Consider the following 12,970-nt stretch of genomic DNA (forward strand, 5'->3'; position numbering starts at 1 on the left):
GAAAGCATTTCACATTGCTTGGCATGGGAGGTAATTCCTTGCTTGACTTAGGTTAAAAATTTGAGGCCGTGTATCTCAAAGCCACATCCTATAGTTAATTATTTACTTTACCTAGTAATGCTAAACAAAATATATTATGAAAAGTCAAAATAGAAGCAGAGCAATAAACATGTGTATTACATCGGGTTGAGAGAATTACTGACATAAATGATGATGTATAAATATACAAATATCTTACTAATATGGTGATATGGAGTAATAATTACTGTGTGACAGATTCTATTCTAAATTTTATAACTATATTATTTAATTATCAAAACTATGTTATAAGATAGTTCCATGATTATTTGCATTTTATATACAGAGAAATTGAGGCATTTAGAGACAATGTATCTTATCTAAGATTATATGAAGATAGTTCCATGATTATTTGCATTTTATATACAGAGAAATTGAGGCATTTAGAGACAATGTGTCTTATCTAAGATTATATGAATATATTAGGCTGGTACAAAAGCAATTGCAGTTTTTGCCTTTTTTAATGGCCGAAACCACCTGCAGTTACTTTTGTACCAACTTAATAGTAACAATAGAGCTGGAATTTTATTTTTATTTTCATTTTTGAGACACAGCCTTACTCTGTCACCAAGGCTGGAGTGCAGTGGCATAATCTTGGCTCACTGCCACCTCTGCTTCCCCAGTTCAAGCGATTTTTCTGCCTCAACTTCCTCAGTACCTGGGATTACAGGCACATACCACCTGTCTGGCTAATTGTATGGTTTTGTTTTGTTTTGTTTTTGAGACAGAGTCTCGCTCTGTTGTCCAGTCTGGAGTGCAGTGGCACAATCCCGGCTCACTGCAAGCTCTGCCTCCCGGGTTCACGCCATTCTCCTGCCTCAGCCTCCCGAGTAGCTGAGACTACAGGCGCCCACCACCACACCTGGCTAATTTTTTGTATTTTTAGTAGAGATGGGGTTTCACCGTGTTAGCCAGGATGGTCTCGATCTCCTGCTCTTGTGATCTGCCCACCTCGGCCTCCGAAAGTGCTGGGAGTACGGGCATGAGCCATCGCTCCTGGCCTAATTGTATGTTTTTTAAGTAGAGACAGGGTTTTCACCATGTTGACCAGGCTGGTCTCAAACTTCTGACCACAAGTGATATACCCACCTAGGCCTCCCAAAGTGCTGGGATTATAGGTGTAAGCCACCACTCCCAGCTGGAGCTGGAATTTAATGTATGCATTCAGATTCTGGAGTCTTTACAGTGCTATTCCTAATTCATCAACCTGAACTGCTTACTTGATTCTTTTTTATTAATTCCTTGGAATTACATCCACAAAACAAATGTTGACCAAAGGAAGGTGAAAAGCAGCTTTGAAGATAGAAATATATCAACATAAAATAATGCTTTAAGTGTTTCTCATTTTTAAAAAAGGATCATAAATACATTAGCACAGTGGAATTTGCCATAAGCATTTTTTCTTTTCCTTTCAAAAAAATATGCTATTTCTACAAAACATATATATGCTCATTGTAGTGATATAGTTGTTTGAAGAAGCAAAAATTTTAAAAAGCCCATATTTCTAATCTTAAACTGTGAATCTCATAGAAGTTTACACATTTATATTGAAAATATGGAACATACATTTCTGATAATCATATAAGCGTATTTATATTTTTTATAAACATCGTTTTTGACATTTCTTCAGGCCTGTCTACAAGTCATTTTGCTTGGGCATTTCACTCAGTAGCAGAAGAAGAACTGCTGAACATGTTGCCAGCCATGCAGAAAGATGATCCCACTTGGTCTGAATTAAGAGCTATGGGTGTGGGGTGGTGGGTCCGGAATACTCGCATCTTACGCAAATGCATAGAAAAAGTAAGTGTTTTATTTTTGTATAAGTGAATTAATACTTTTTGGACATTTCTTTAAATGGCATTTCATATCTTCTCTGCCATTACTCCCTTTTGTTTTTGAAGCGGCAAAAGACTTTTGAATAGTCTTTATTTATATTTCATTTATAACGTATTTCAAAATACCTAAAGTTTTAAAATGTGTATTCTAATTCCCAAGTTTTTAATTGACACACTTGTTAGTAGTATATGTCTGATCTTTAGAAAATAATATGTGTATATGTTTAGAAAAATGTAAAAATAGTACAAAATAACTTGTAATGAAAGGCAATAGTCCTATTATTTCTTCTCTGTAACCATTGAAGCCACCACTATAAGTCACTTTTCTTACTATTTTATATATACATGCACACATTATTCATGTACATATTTTTAAAATTTTATTAAACATTCAGTGGATATGTGCCAGCCTTGCATATGAAGGAAATTACTTGTTCAAAACTGTTTCTGTGAATTTTTGATCAATATTTTTTGATTATAGGTAGCTAAAGCAGCCTTTTATAGAAAGAATGATCCTTTAGATGCTGCCATTTTTTACCTTGCAATGAAAAAGAAAGCTGTGATTTGGGGATTATATAGGTAGGTAAAAAAAAAAAAAAAAAAAAAAAAAAAAAAAGCTTTAATGTGAAAACCTGTTCATAAGAAGTAAATGAATGAAATAAGATTTGTTGTTCATGATGTTGATTCATGTAGATTCTTAGTTGTTTTGTATTTAAGAGAGAGATTTCATAAGGAAAAAGCCCCAAGTGTTTTTCAGAGTGGAAGAAACCTGATGAGGTCAGTTTAATTAATTTTCAGATTTATCAATCCAGAAACAATATTTTGCTTAAGAACTTCTCATGCTCCTATAAAGCAAAGGTAATGTATTAGTCCGTTTTCATGCTGCTAATAAAGAAATACCTAAGACTGGGCATTTTACAAAAGAAAGAGGTTTATTGGACATACAGTTCCACGTGGCTGGGAAGGCCTCACAATCATGGCAGAAGGTGAAAGGCATGTCCCATGGCAGCAGACAAGACAAAAGAGAGCTTAGGCAGGGAAACTCCTCTTTGTAAAACCATCAAGTCTCTTGAGGCTTATTCACTATCACAAGAATAGCATGGGAAGGACTTGTCCCCATGATTCAGTTACCTCCCACTGGGTCCTTCCCACAGCACGTGGGGATTCAAGATGAGATTTGGGTGGGGACACAGCCAAAACATATCAGGTAACTAAACCAGAAACTTATACTTGGGACATAGAAGGAGAGGAATTAATTGGTGGAGTCTGGAACAGGCACCTACCTCTGTGCTATGGGCCAGCGTACCCCACAAAACTACCTCCTTCCTGTGGGCCCCACCTTCTTTCTGAGCTGAATTCGCTTAGAATTTTTCTCTCTCATTTCTCAGCAAGACTGGTGAACATGATTACCATAAATAGTTCATCATTTGTTTGAATTTATTTTCAGATGACCCACATGAGCAGCAACCTTTGGGGGGAAGAGACTTGATGATTTATGGTGGTTTTGATTCAAGGCACATTCTTTAGATTTTTATCTCTTAGGTCATTCTCAGATGGGCAGGGGTGAAAAGTTACTGATGAGTTTCAATGGTGGCACACAAGTTAATATAAATTAAACATTTTGGATGGATGTAAAAGTAATTTTCACAGTCCTGCTAATGTAGTTTTCTTTGTATTTTGAAAGAAAAACTTTTTGTAATCTCTGAGATTTATGTAACAAATGTTTACTTAATATAATTTTTACTGGGAAAAGAAGCAGATATATAGTAAGGTATGAACTGGCAGATGTTTCTATTGAGCCTTAGCCAAATCCTAACTTAAGAAAATTGATTCTGATGTAAAAAAAATTGTATTCCAAAATTTTCATACCATTTTTTTTTTTTTTTCGTGTATAGAGCTGAAAAAAACACCAGGATGACACAGTTTTTTGGACACAATTTTGAGGATGAAAGGTGGCGTAAAGCAGCTTTAAAGAATGCTTTTTCTTTGCTAGGCAAACAAAGATTTGAACATTCTGCAGCATTTTTTCTTTTAGCTGGTTGCCTCAGAGATGCAATTGAGGTAATTAATGAAATTTAAATAACAAAGAATAGCAATGTCATCTTTTAAAGCTCTATAGTGCTTAAATTTTAATTTTTTTAAATTCAACTTTATTGGAAATAACACAAGGCCAAATATCTAAAATAACTGTTAATATTTAATAGAGACATTTAAAAATTTGTTAACTTGAATGGTATTTATACAGAATTAAGATTAACCAAATGGTGTTTGTTAGTTGGTTGAGATAGGTAATTGATTTGACTCTTAAGAATATTCAAAAAATTAAAAGGTTTGTCCTACCAATTTAAACTTATTTGAACCCCATATCTGGCTCTGTATTATTTGATGAATGTTAGAAAATCCTTAACTGATTATTTCTTAGTAAACTTTAAAAAAATTATGAATATTTAAGATATAACATTTGTCTCAAATTGTCCTTTTGCTCAGTTTCATACAAGTAATTCAAAATATCCTTTTAATATGGAGACTCAAGTCTCCCGGGGTGGATGGAAACTAATAGAGGTTCAAGACAAAAATAAAATAATATAGCTTAAATTGATATCATTTAAATTATCCATTATTTCCTCATTTAGTTTAATTTTTGCACATATATACATTTAGTACTAGAAGGTAGATTTGCAAATATTAAATGTTGTCAAGTAGATTTGGTAAAAGCAAGCAGCATATGTTTTGTTTCTTATCCTTCTTTGCTAATTTTGGATATTTATAAAGCCTTATATTTTTCCAGTTATTAGTGAGTTAACTGAATTTATACTAAAATGAAACCTGCTCCTGCTTATTTAAAAACAATTTTTTTTTAAAGGTGTGTCTTGAGAAATTGAATGACATTCAGTTGGCTCTTGTAATAGCAAGACTCTATGAGTCTGAATTTGATACATCTGCAACATATAAATCTATTTTACATAAAAAAGTTTTGGGAATCGATTCTCCTGTCAGCAAACGGTGTTCATTGAACATAAATATGCATCATGATCCTTTTCTTCGGAGCATGGCATATTGGATTTTGGAAGATTATAGTGGTGCTCTGGAAACATTAATAAAGCAACCTATCAGAGAGAATGATGGTAAGCTGCACTTCTAAGATGTTAATGATTAAGAGTATTATTGGTAATTGCTACATGTGCAGATCACTCTATTAGATGGTAAGGGTAATACAAACAAATTGAATTCATGGTCTTTATAACAGTTTTTGGTTGGTTGTTTGTTTTTTTCCTCCAGAAAGATAAATCCTTTGAAAACAAGTAACTTTGGATTTTCTGTTTTTACAAAATAGATTTATTGAACATAAATATTGTCAACACTTGAATGTAAACATATTGAAGAAATACTGCTATAAAACCAGTTTTTAAATCTTAGGTTGAATTTAGTGTGTTTGTCAATCAGTTTTAGAATTCTTATAGTGAAAAATGTGTTCAGTGTAAAAAAAGGTTGACTTAAGTGATACGATTAGAAAATCTTTAGCTAGATAAACTTTTTGACTGTCTTGTTATGAACTGGTAGAGCTTATGTACTCTTTTGAGTCTACTAGTAACTTTTCTTTTAGAAATCCTCTTTGTTAAAGCTTTCTCAGAGGCCAGTATAAAATGGAATTCTTTATATAGATGCGTATAAAAAGGAGATTTACTGTTCAGATATTTTTTCATAGATTGAATTGTGTTTGGTAGCTGATAAAATACATATTATATTATTTGGAATACCAATTGGAAAAGGGTCTAGTTTATAGATTGTGATGTGGTATCATTTAATCAGGAAGTGGCCTTTGTCTTACTTTCTAAACCTTTGAGAAAGCTGGTTGACTCATTTGTTTAAGTCTCCTAGCCATTTAAGCTAAAGATTTTCAAACTAGCCTCTGTGTAATGAAGGAAAATGTAAATGCCTTTTCCAGCCACTTTCTAAGTGTTTTTATTTAAAAAAAAAAAAAATTTAGATGCCGTATCTTGCTTTGTTGCCCTGACTCATCTCAAACACCTGGCGTCTCATGCCTCAGCCTCCCAAGTAGCTGGGACTACTGGTGCCCCCAACCACACCCAGCTAATTTTTTGTATTTTTAGTAGAGATGGGGTTTCACCGTGTTAGCCAGGATGGTCTTGATCTCCTGACCTCGTGATCTGCCCGCCTCGGCCTCCCAAAGTGCTGGGATTACAGGCGTGAGCCACTGCGCCCGGCCTGAGCCATTGCACCTGACCTTTTCTCATACTTACACGTATTAATGTAAAAATTGTATTTTGATTTGGGACTAGTACATTTGTACATTTTTATATACTTTTATTATCAATTAAACTTGTATTATTCTAGAAGAAAATTGCAAAAAAATAATAATAGTGGCTTTAACCAGAATGATTGGAATGGAGGCAGAGAGAGGTGGTTGGGTTTGGGATATGATTTTAAGATTGATTAGATAGGACTGGATTTGATATGGAGTGTAAAGGAATTAGGAATCAAAGGTAACTCTTGGCTTGTTAGATTGAACAATAGGTAAATGATACGGGGAAGTACTGTTTTAGATCATGAAGCTTTCTCTGATAAGGTGAACTTTGAGCAGAGAACTGGTTGAAATGAGTTAATCAATGTAGATATAGGTAAAGAGTGGTTTTAGTCAAGGGCACGCTAAATAAAAAGGTCCTGAAGCAGTACATGTAAGTAGAAATGAAATGTAGGCTTTTGGATACAGGAGTTTAGATTTTCAGTGTGAAGTTGGGACTGGAGATAGAGATGACGTCCAAGTTATCAGCGTGTAGATGTTATTGAAAGTCATGGGACTATATGAATTCAACTCAGGAAATATATATAGAAAATAAGTCAGCAGTTAAACCCCAGGAGACTCTCAGCGTTCAAAGGTAGAGAAGATGAGGACTAGCAAAGCAGACTGAGGAGAAGTATCCAGGGAAGTAGGAGAAAAAGAACTAAGAGTCTATAACTGGATGTTTTAAATTATCCTAGAATGTTACCTGAAGAGATTTGTTTCAATGGGAAAGAAGCATAATCTTTGTTTTCCTACTTTGTTAGAACATGTCCATTATACATATGATGCTGTCTCTTCAGTGCCATGGATCATTGTGGCCTATTAGTAAAATTTTGTCAAAAGACCCTGTAGATGAAGGTGTCATAGTAGAGAGAAAAGACACTGTGATACACACACACAGTTCAACTCTTGAACAATTTTTCTTGGCTCATAAAATGAATTTACTTTCAGATCAAGTTTTATCAGCCTGTAATCCTACAGTTTTTAATTTCTACAATTATCTAAGAACACATCCTCTTTTGCTGAGACGTCATTTTGGATCATCTGATACATTTTCCACACATATGAGTCTAACAGGAAAAAGTGGACTGGCAGGAACAATTAATTTAAGTGAAAGACGATTATTTTTTACTACTGCCAGTGCTCATTTAAAAGCTGGCTGCCCGATGTTGGCTTTGGAAGTATTATCAAAGATGCCTAAAGTCATCAAGAAAACAAGACCTTTTTGTAGAGCTTCTAGTTTTCTGGATACTAGTAAAGACAGTTCTCCTTCTTCTCCATTAAAGTTGGATGCAAGGGAAGATAAGTCTTCTGCCATTGATTGGTCACAGTCACTGATAAATGGTTTTGGATCTTCTTCAGAGGGTTCCTCAGAGAAGCAATCAAACTCTACTCTTTCTTTTGACTGGAGCCAACCAAGTGTTGTATTTCAGGATGACTCTTTAGAGTTAAAATGGGACAGTGATAATGATGAAGAAAATGAGGATGTCCCTATTTCAATGAAAGAACTAAAACCTTTACAGAGAAAAACAGATAAAAAGTTAGATGATGTAAGTTCTAACTACACAGAATCTTTCAGCACACTAGATGAAAATGACCTTATAAATCCATCAGAAGATATAATTGCAGTTCAATTAAAATTTAGAGCATGTTTAAAGATTCTCACAGTAGAACTTCGTACTTTATCTACCGGCTATGAAATAGATGGTGGAAAATTGCGTTACCAACTATACCACTGGCTTGAAAAAGAGGTGATAGCTCTTCAGAGGACTTGTGACTTTTGCTCAGATGCTGAAGAACTACAGTCTGCATTTGGCAGAAATGAAGGTGAATTTGGATTAAATGAAGATGCTGAAGATTTGCCTCATCAAATGAAAGTGAAACAACTGAGAGAAAATTTTCAGGAAAAAAGACAGTGGCTCTTGAAGTATCAGTCACTTTTGAGAATGTTTCTTAGTTACTGCATACTTCATGGATCCCATGGTGGGGGTCTTGCATCTGTAAGAATGGAATTGATTTTGCTTTTGCAAGAATCTCAGCAGGTATGTAATTTACTTGATAGTCAAAAATAGTACATGTCCAAATCTGTTTTTGGTGTTGCTTTTCTGGTTTTGAATACTAAGACTTGATTTTCTTCATTACAGTCGCTTTAGGGAATGCTCCCTTTTGTGTGGTCCTTCATATTATGAATTAGTAAAGATGGGTATTTATAGTAGTTTCAGGCAATTCAGTATCAGGCCTTATGACCTGCTTTATTCACACTCCAAAGTGTTGTCTGAATGCCTTGTAGGGTGACAGACTTCTTATTGCAAAAGGATATTGTCTTGTTTTTGTTTTCCTTCTCTGTCCCCCCTCAAATGTCTTTTTTTTTTTTTTTTTTTTTTTTTTTTTTTTTTTTTTGAGATGGAGTCTTGCTCTGTTGCCTAGGCTGGAGTGCAGTGGCACTGTCTCGGCTCACTGCAAGCTCCGCCTCCCAGGTACAGGCCATTCTCCTGCCTCAGCCTCCTGAGTACCTGGGACTACAGGCGCTCGCCACCAAGCCCAGCTAATTTTTTGTATTTTTAGTAGAGACGGGGTTTCACCATGTTAGCTAGGATGATCTCGATCTCCTGACCTCATGATCCGCCCGCCTCGGCCTCCCAAAGTGCTGAGATTACAGGCGTGAGCCACCGCGCCTGGCCAATGTCTTGTTTTTAAATATGATTATTGGAATGCAGACTTCTTCACATCCCTTCTAACTCTAAGTTTCTATTATGCTTTTATTTTTTAATTGTTTTGAAGTGTTTTAGAGAGCCCTTGATTTACTGAAGTAATGGTTTGTAACTATAAATAGTTGGTTAACGTTTTATCCCTCTTTGTTTTTAAGGAAACGTCAGAACCGCTATTTTCTAGCCCTCTGTCAGAGCAAACCTCAGTGCCTCTCCTCTTTGCTTGTACAGCCAATGCCAAAACAGTAGTTGCCAATCCATTATTGCACCTTAGTAATCTAACACATGATATTCTCCATGCCATAATAAACTTTGATTCACCACCCCACCCTGATATCCAAAGCAATAAAGTAAGTATGCTTGGTTTCAAGCTTTCAATTCATCTATACAGTGATAGAACTGCAAGATAAATATTAAGGTTTTTTTTTTTAAAGTAATTTTAAACATCAGACTAAGCATAGCAATTGTTACCTTATCAAGTTTATGTTGATTCCTATTAAAGAAATCTTCTGGTTGTAGACTGGCTTATCTTACTCCTGTTACTTATACCCAATAGAGTTCTTGAAATTTTTTTTTTATCACAGTGCTTATTTAGTCTAGCTGCTTTGAGAAAAATAGGTGAATATGAGTGATTGCTTTAGTAGTACATTTAACCAAAAAGCTCATTGTTTTTTAAATATAGAAATTTAATATTTTAATGTAAAGGCACTAGTATGCAAATGAAGTTTTCCCTTATTAATATTAAAGAAATCCACATTTTAGGGATAATGTGAACTATTTGCCCCCATTATTCCTCTAGGGTAGGCAGTACTTTGTGAACCAGCTACAACAGAATCACCTGCAGTGCTTGTTAAAAGTCTGGATTCTCAAGTTCACTCCAAACTTATTGAATCAGTCTGTGAGAGTATGTCCCAGGAATGTATATTTTTAAAGATGCTCCTTGTGTGATACTAATGCATGCAACTAATTATATTGTTATAGTTGATTGTCTAATCCACCAAAGCATCCTATTCATCGTTACTCTATCTGCTGTTAATGTCGCATTTTATCTTTACTTTCCAGACATATTGAAATCTTTTGAAGTATAACTGACATTGACTATTTTCATATATCCCTAGAGTTGTTTCTGAGTGTTCGTTTGTTTTTTTAATAGACTATCATGTAGCTCTCATCCACCTCACAGGTTATATCACACCAATTTGATTTTCTGTTTGCCTGATGGTGGACTCTCCTACAATTTTAGCCTCTTTAGTTACCTTAATCCTTGCAATTGAATTTCACTACTTATTTTTCTGTACTGCTCTGTAGTATAAATGCCCATAGTGCTTATTATACAGTTTGGAATTTAATTTCTTTCAGATTGTGCTCATTTTAGCCAAATTATATTTCATATTTAAAACTCAAATTATAGCATACCTGTGGTGTATCAGTTAGCTTTTGCTGCTTAAGAACTGTCCTGAGGCCAGCGTGGTGGTTCATGCCTCTAATACCAGCACTTTGGGAGGCCAAGGTGGGCAGATCACCTGAGGTCAGGAATTGGAGACCAGCCTGACCAACATGGAGAAACCTTGTCTCTACTGAAAATACAAAAAATTAGCCGGGCATAGTGGCACATGCCTGTAATCCCAGCTACTCGGGAGGCTGAAGCAGGAGAATTGCTTGAACCCGGGAGGCAGAGGTTGCGGTGAGCCAATATCGCACCTTTGCGCTCCAACCTGGGCAACAAGAACAAAACTCTGCGCCCACCCACCACCCCCGCAAAAAAAAAAAAAACCTATCCTGAAACATTTGTGGCTTAAAAAGCCATCATTTATTTTGCTCATGATTCTGTGGGTTGGTTCATTAGTTCTTTGGTTTGGGCCAGCTGTACTAATGTCTGGACTCTCTCATTCATCTTTGGTCAACTGGTGGATTAATTGGGTTCTAGATGATTTAAGATGGTATCATTTACATTTCTGGTGGTTGGCACATGTTGACAGCACTGACAGGAGAATCTGAGTCATATATATCTCATCCTCCAGCAGGCAAGCCTAATATATTGGTCTGGGTTCACCAAAGAAACAGAATCAGTATGTATGTGTATGTATATAATGAGAGATTTATTATAAGGAATTGGTTTATGTGGTTTTGGAGGCTGAAAAGTCCCAAGATCTGCAGTTGGCAAGTTGGAGACCCAGGAGAGCTGAAGGTGTAGTTCCAGTCCAAATCAGAAGGCCTGAGAACCAAGAGAGCTATGATTTAAGTTCAGGTCAGAAAGTCAGCAGGCTGAAGACCCAAAAAGAGTTGATGTTTTAGTTCAAGTCTGAAGACAGGAAAAACAATATTCCAGCTCAGTGCAGTTAGACGCGAGTTACTCAGCCTTTTTGTTCTTTTCAGGTCTTGTCAGTTGAGTCTACTCACATTACAGAGCACAATCTGCTTTAATCAGTCTGATTCAAATGTTTGTCTCACCTGAAAACATCTCACAGACATCCAAAATAACGTTCGATCAAATGTCTGTGCACCCCATGGCCCAGTCACACCTAGATTTTTTTCACGTGGTAGTTTCAGGGGTTCAAGAGCAGCAAGAATATAATTTGCAAGGCCTTTTGAAGTATAGATTCAGAACTCACACTTTACTTCTGTTGGGTCCTCTTGGTCGAACAAGTCAAGCCCAGCTTAGATACAGTGAGTGGAGAAGTAGGTCCAATTCTCTCTTGCAGAAGCTGCAAAATATTGTGATCATTTTTGCAAGTCCCATACATAGTTTTTGTCATCTTCAATTTTATATTATCTTTTAATTCATACCACGTTTTATTGACATTTCAAGGAAAATTTGGCAATTAGATTTGATATGTCATTCTCCATTTTTATCTACAAAAAGACTGGCATACTTCACAATCAGAATATTCTAGTCTAGTTTGCTTTCTTACCTAGCTGAAACTTCTCCTTCATCCTCAGTTCTACCTAATGTGACGGCACTTGCCATGCCATGTTTCGAGTCTTCTCTTCCTTAAAACAAATGCCTGACTTCACTGCCTTTCAGTTACTGCCTTTCATACCTTATATCCTTTCTCTTTTCTCTAGTTTCAGTCTCTTCAAATTGTTTTCTAAGGTAACTAGAATATGTGGTAGCATATTCTTCAGTGACCTGTCCATTGGTGAACTGTCAGTTATCAGACTGTCTCTTCGTATTTTGGTTGAGGAAAAAGCAGATTGAGTGTTGGAGGGCTTACTTTAATACACGGTTCATGCTCTACTGGAGAGCTGACATCTGTTCCCCTTTGCTCTAGAAAAAGAAATTAGGCAGCAAATGTGTGTTTTATAATTTCTGCTAAAGGCTTAAGTGTGTTTTGTTTAAATTTTCTGTAGTGAGACTCATGTAGATAAAAATGAGTGTTATAGAAAAAATGGAAATAGTTTATGAAGGCAAATAATCAAAAATTTTTTCATTCTTTTAAGAATGCTGATTATAGTAGGTCTTGAAAAAAAAATCTGTACTTTAAAAAGGTTATACTTAATTTTGTTTTTGTTTTCCAGGTATATGTAATGCATACTTTAGCAGCCTCACTTTCTGCTTGTATTTATCAGTGCCTTTGTGGTAGTCATAACTACAGGTAACTATCTTTTTATGAAATTTAAGAATGCTTACAGTAAGCAATGAGGTTTCATATTTTGTATGTTAGTGATTTAGAACTATATAAAACAGTCTATTTTAAATAATGCAAACAGCGTATGGTTGAGGTTTTGAGTACTTTTTGTTCATCTTTGAAATTTTTATGGCAAATGAATCTCAAACCTTTATTCAGTATAACTTATTTAGCAGCCTATTACTGATCAGTGCCTTATGTCAGACATTGTGATTGGCACTGAGAATTTTAATGCAAATAATAAAATAAGGTCTATTTCTTAGGGTCAGTCTAGTTAGAGACAAACATGTGAGCTGATAAATGATATGTATGTAATATGGCATAGTACTAAAATGGTAACTACAATGAAACGGTAGATAGTAACAGGTTCAGGGAGCACAGGGGAGGAAGTAACTTGGAATTGAGAAAATTTTACCA

General features: G+C 35.4%; 1 protein-coding gene across 5 annotated transcripts in view; it reads left to right on the top strand.

Annotated features, from left to right (window-relative positions):
• Positions 1-12,970, top strand: part of DMXL1 (Dmx like 1) — a 174,990-nt gene that overhangs the window by 89,953 nt on the left and 72,067 nt on the right. For all 5 annotated transcript variants that reach the window (XM_001087590.5, XM_028849674.2, XM_078005121.1 and 2 more), the window contains 7 exons: positions 1,709-1,878; positions 2,395-2,492; positions 3,809-3,974; positions 4,777-5,038; positions 7,168-8,258; positions 9,083-9,274; positions 12,444-12,520. In XM_001087590.5, coding sequence (XP_001087590.3) covers positions 1,709-1,878; positions 2,395-2,492; positions 3,809-3,974; positions 4,777-5,038; positions 7,168-8,258; positions 9,083-9,274; positions 12,444-12,520 — 2,056 coding nt within the window. The remainder of the gene's footprint in view (positions 1-1,708; positions 1,879-2,394; positions 2,493-3,808; positions 3,975-4,776; positions 5,039-7,167; positions 8,259-9,082; positions 9,275-12,443; positions 12,521-12,970) is intronic.

Source organism: Macaca mulatta, chromosome 6, assembly GCF_049350105.2.
Source record: "Macaca mulatta isolate MMU2019108-1 chromosome 6, T2T-MMU8v2.0, whole genome shotgun sequence".
NCBI lineage: Eukaryota > Metazoa > Chordata > Mammalia > Primates > Cercopithecidae > Macaca > Macaca mulatta.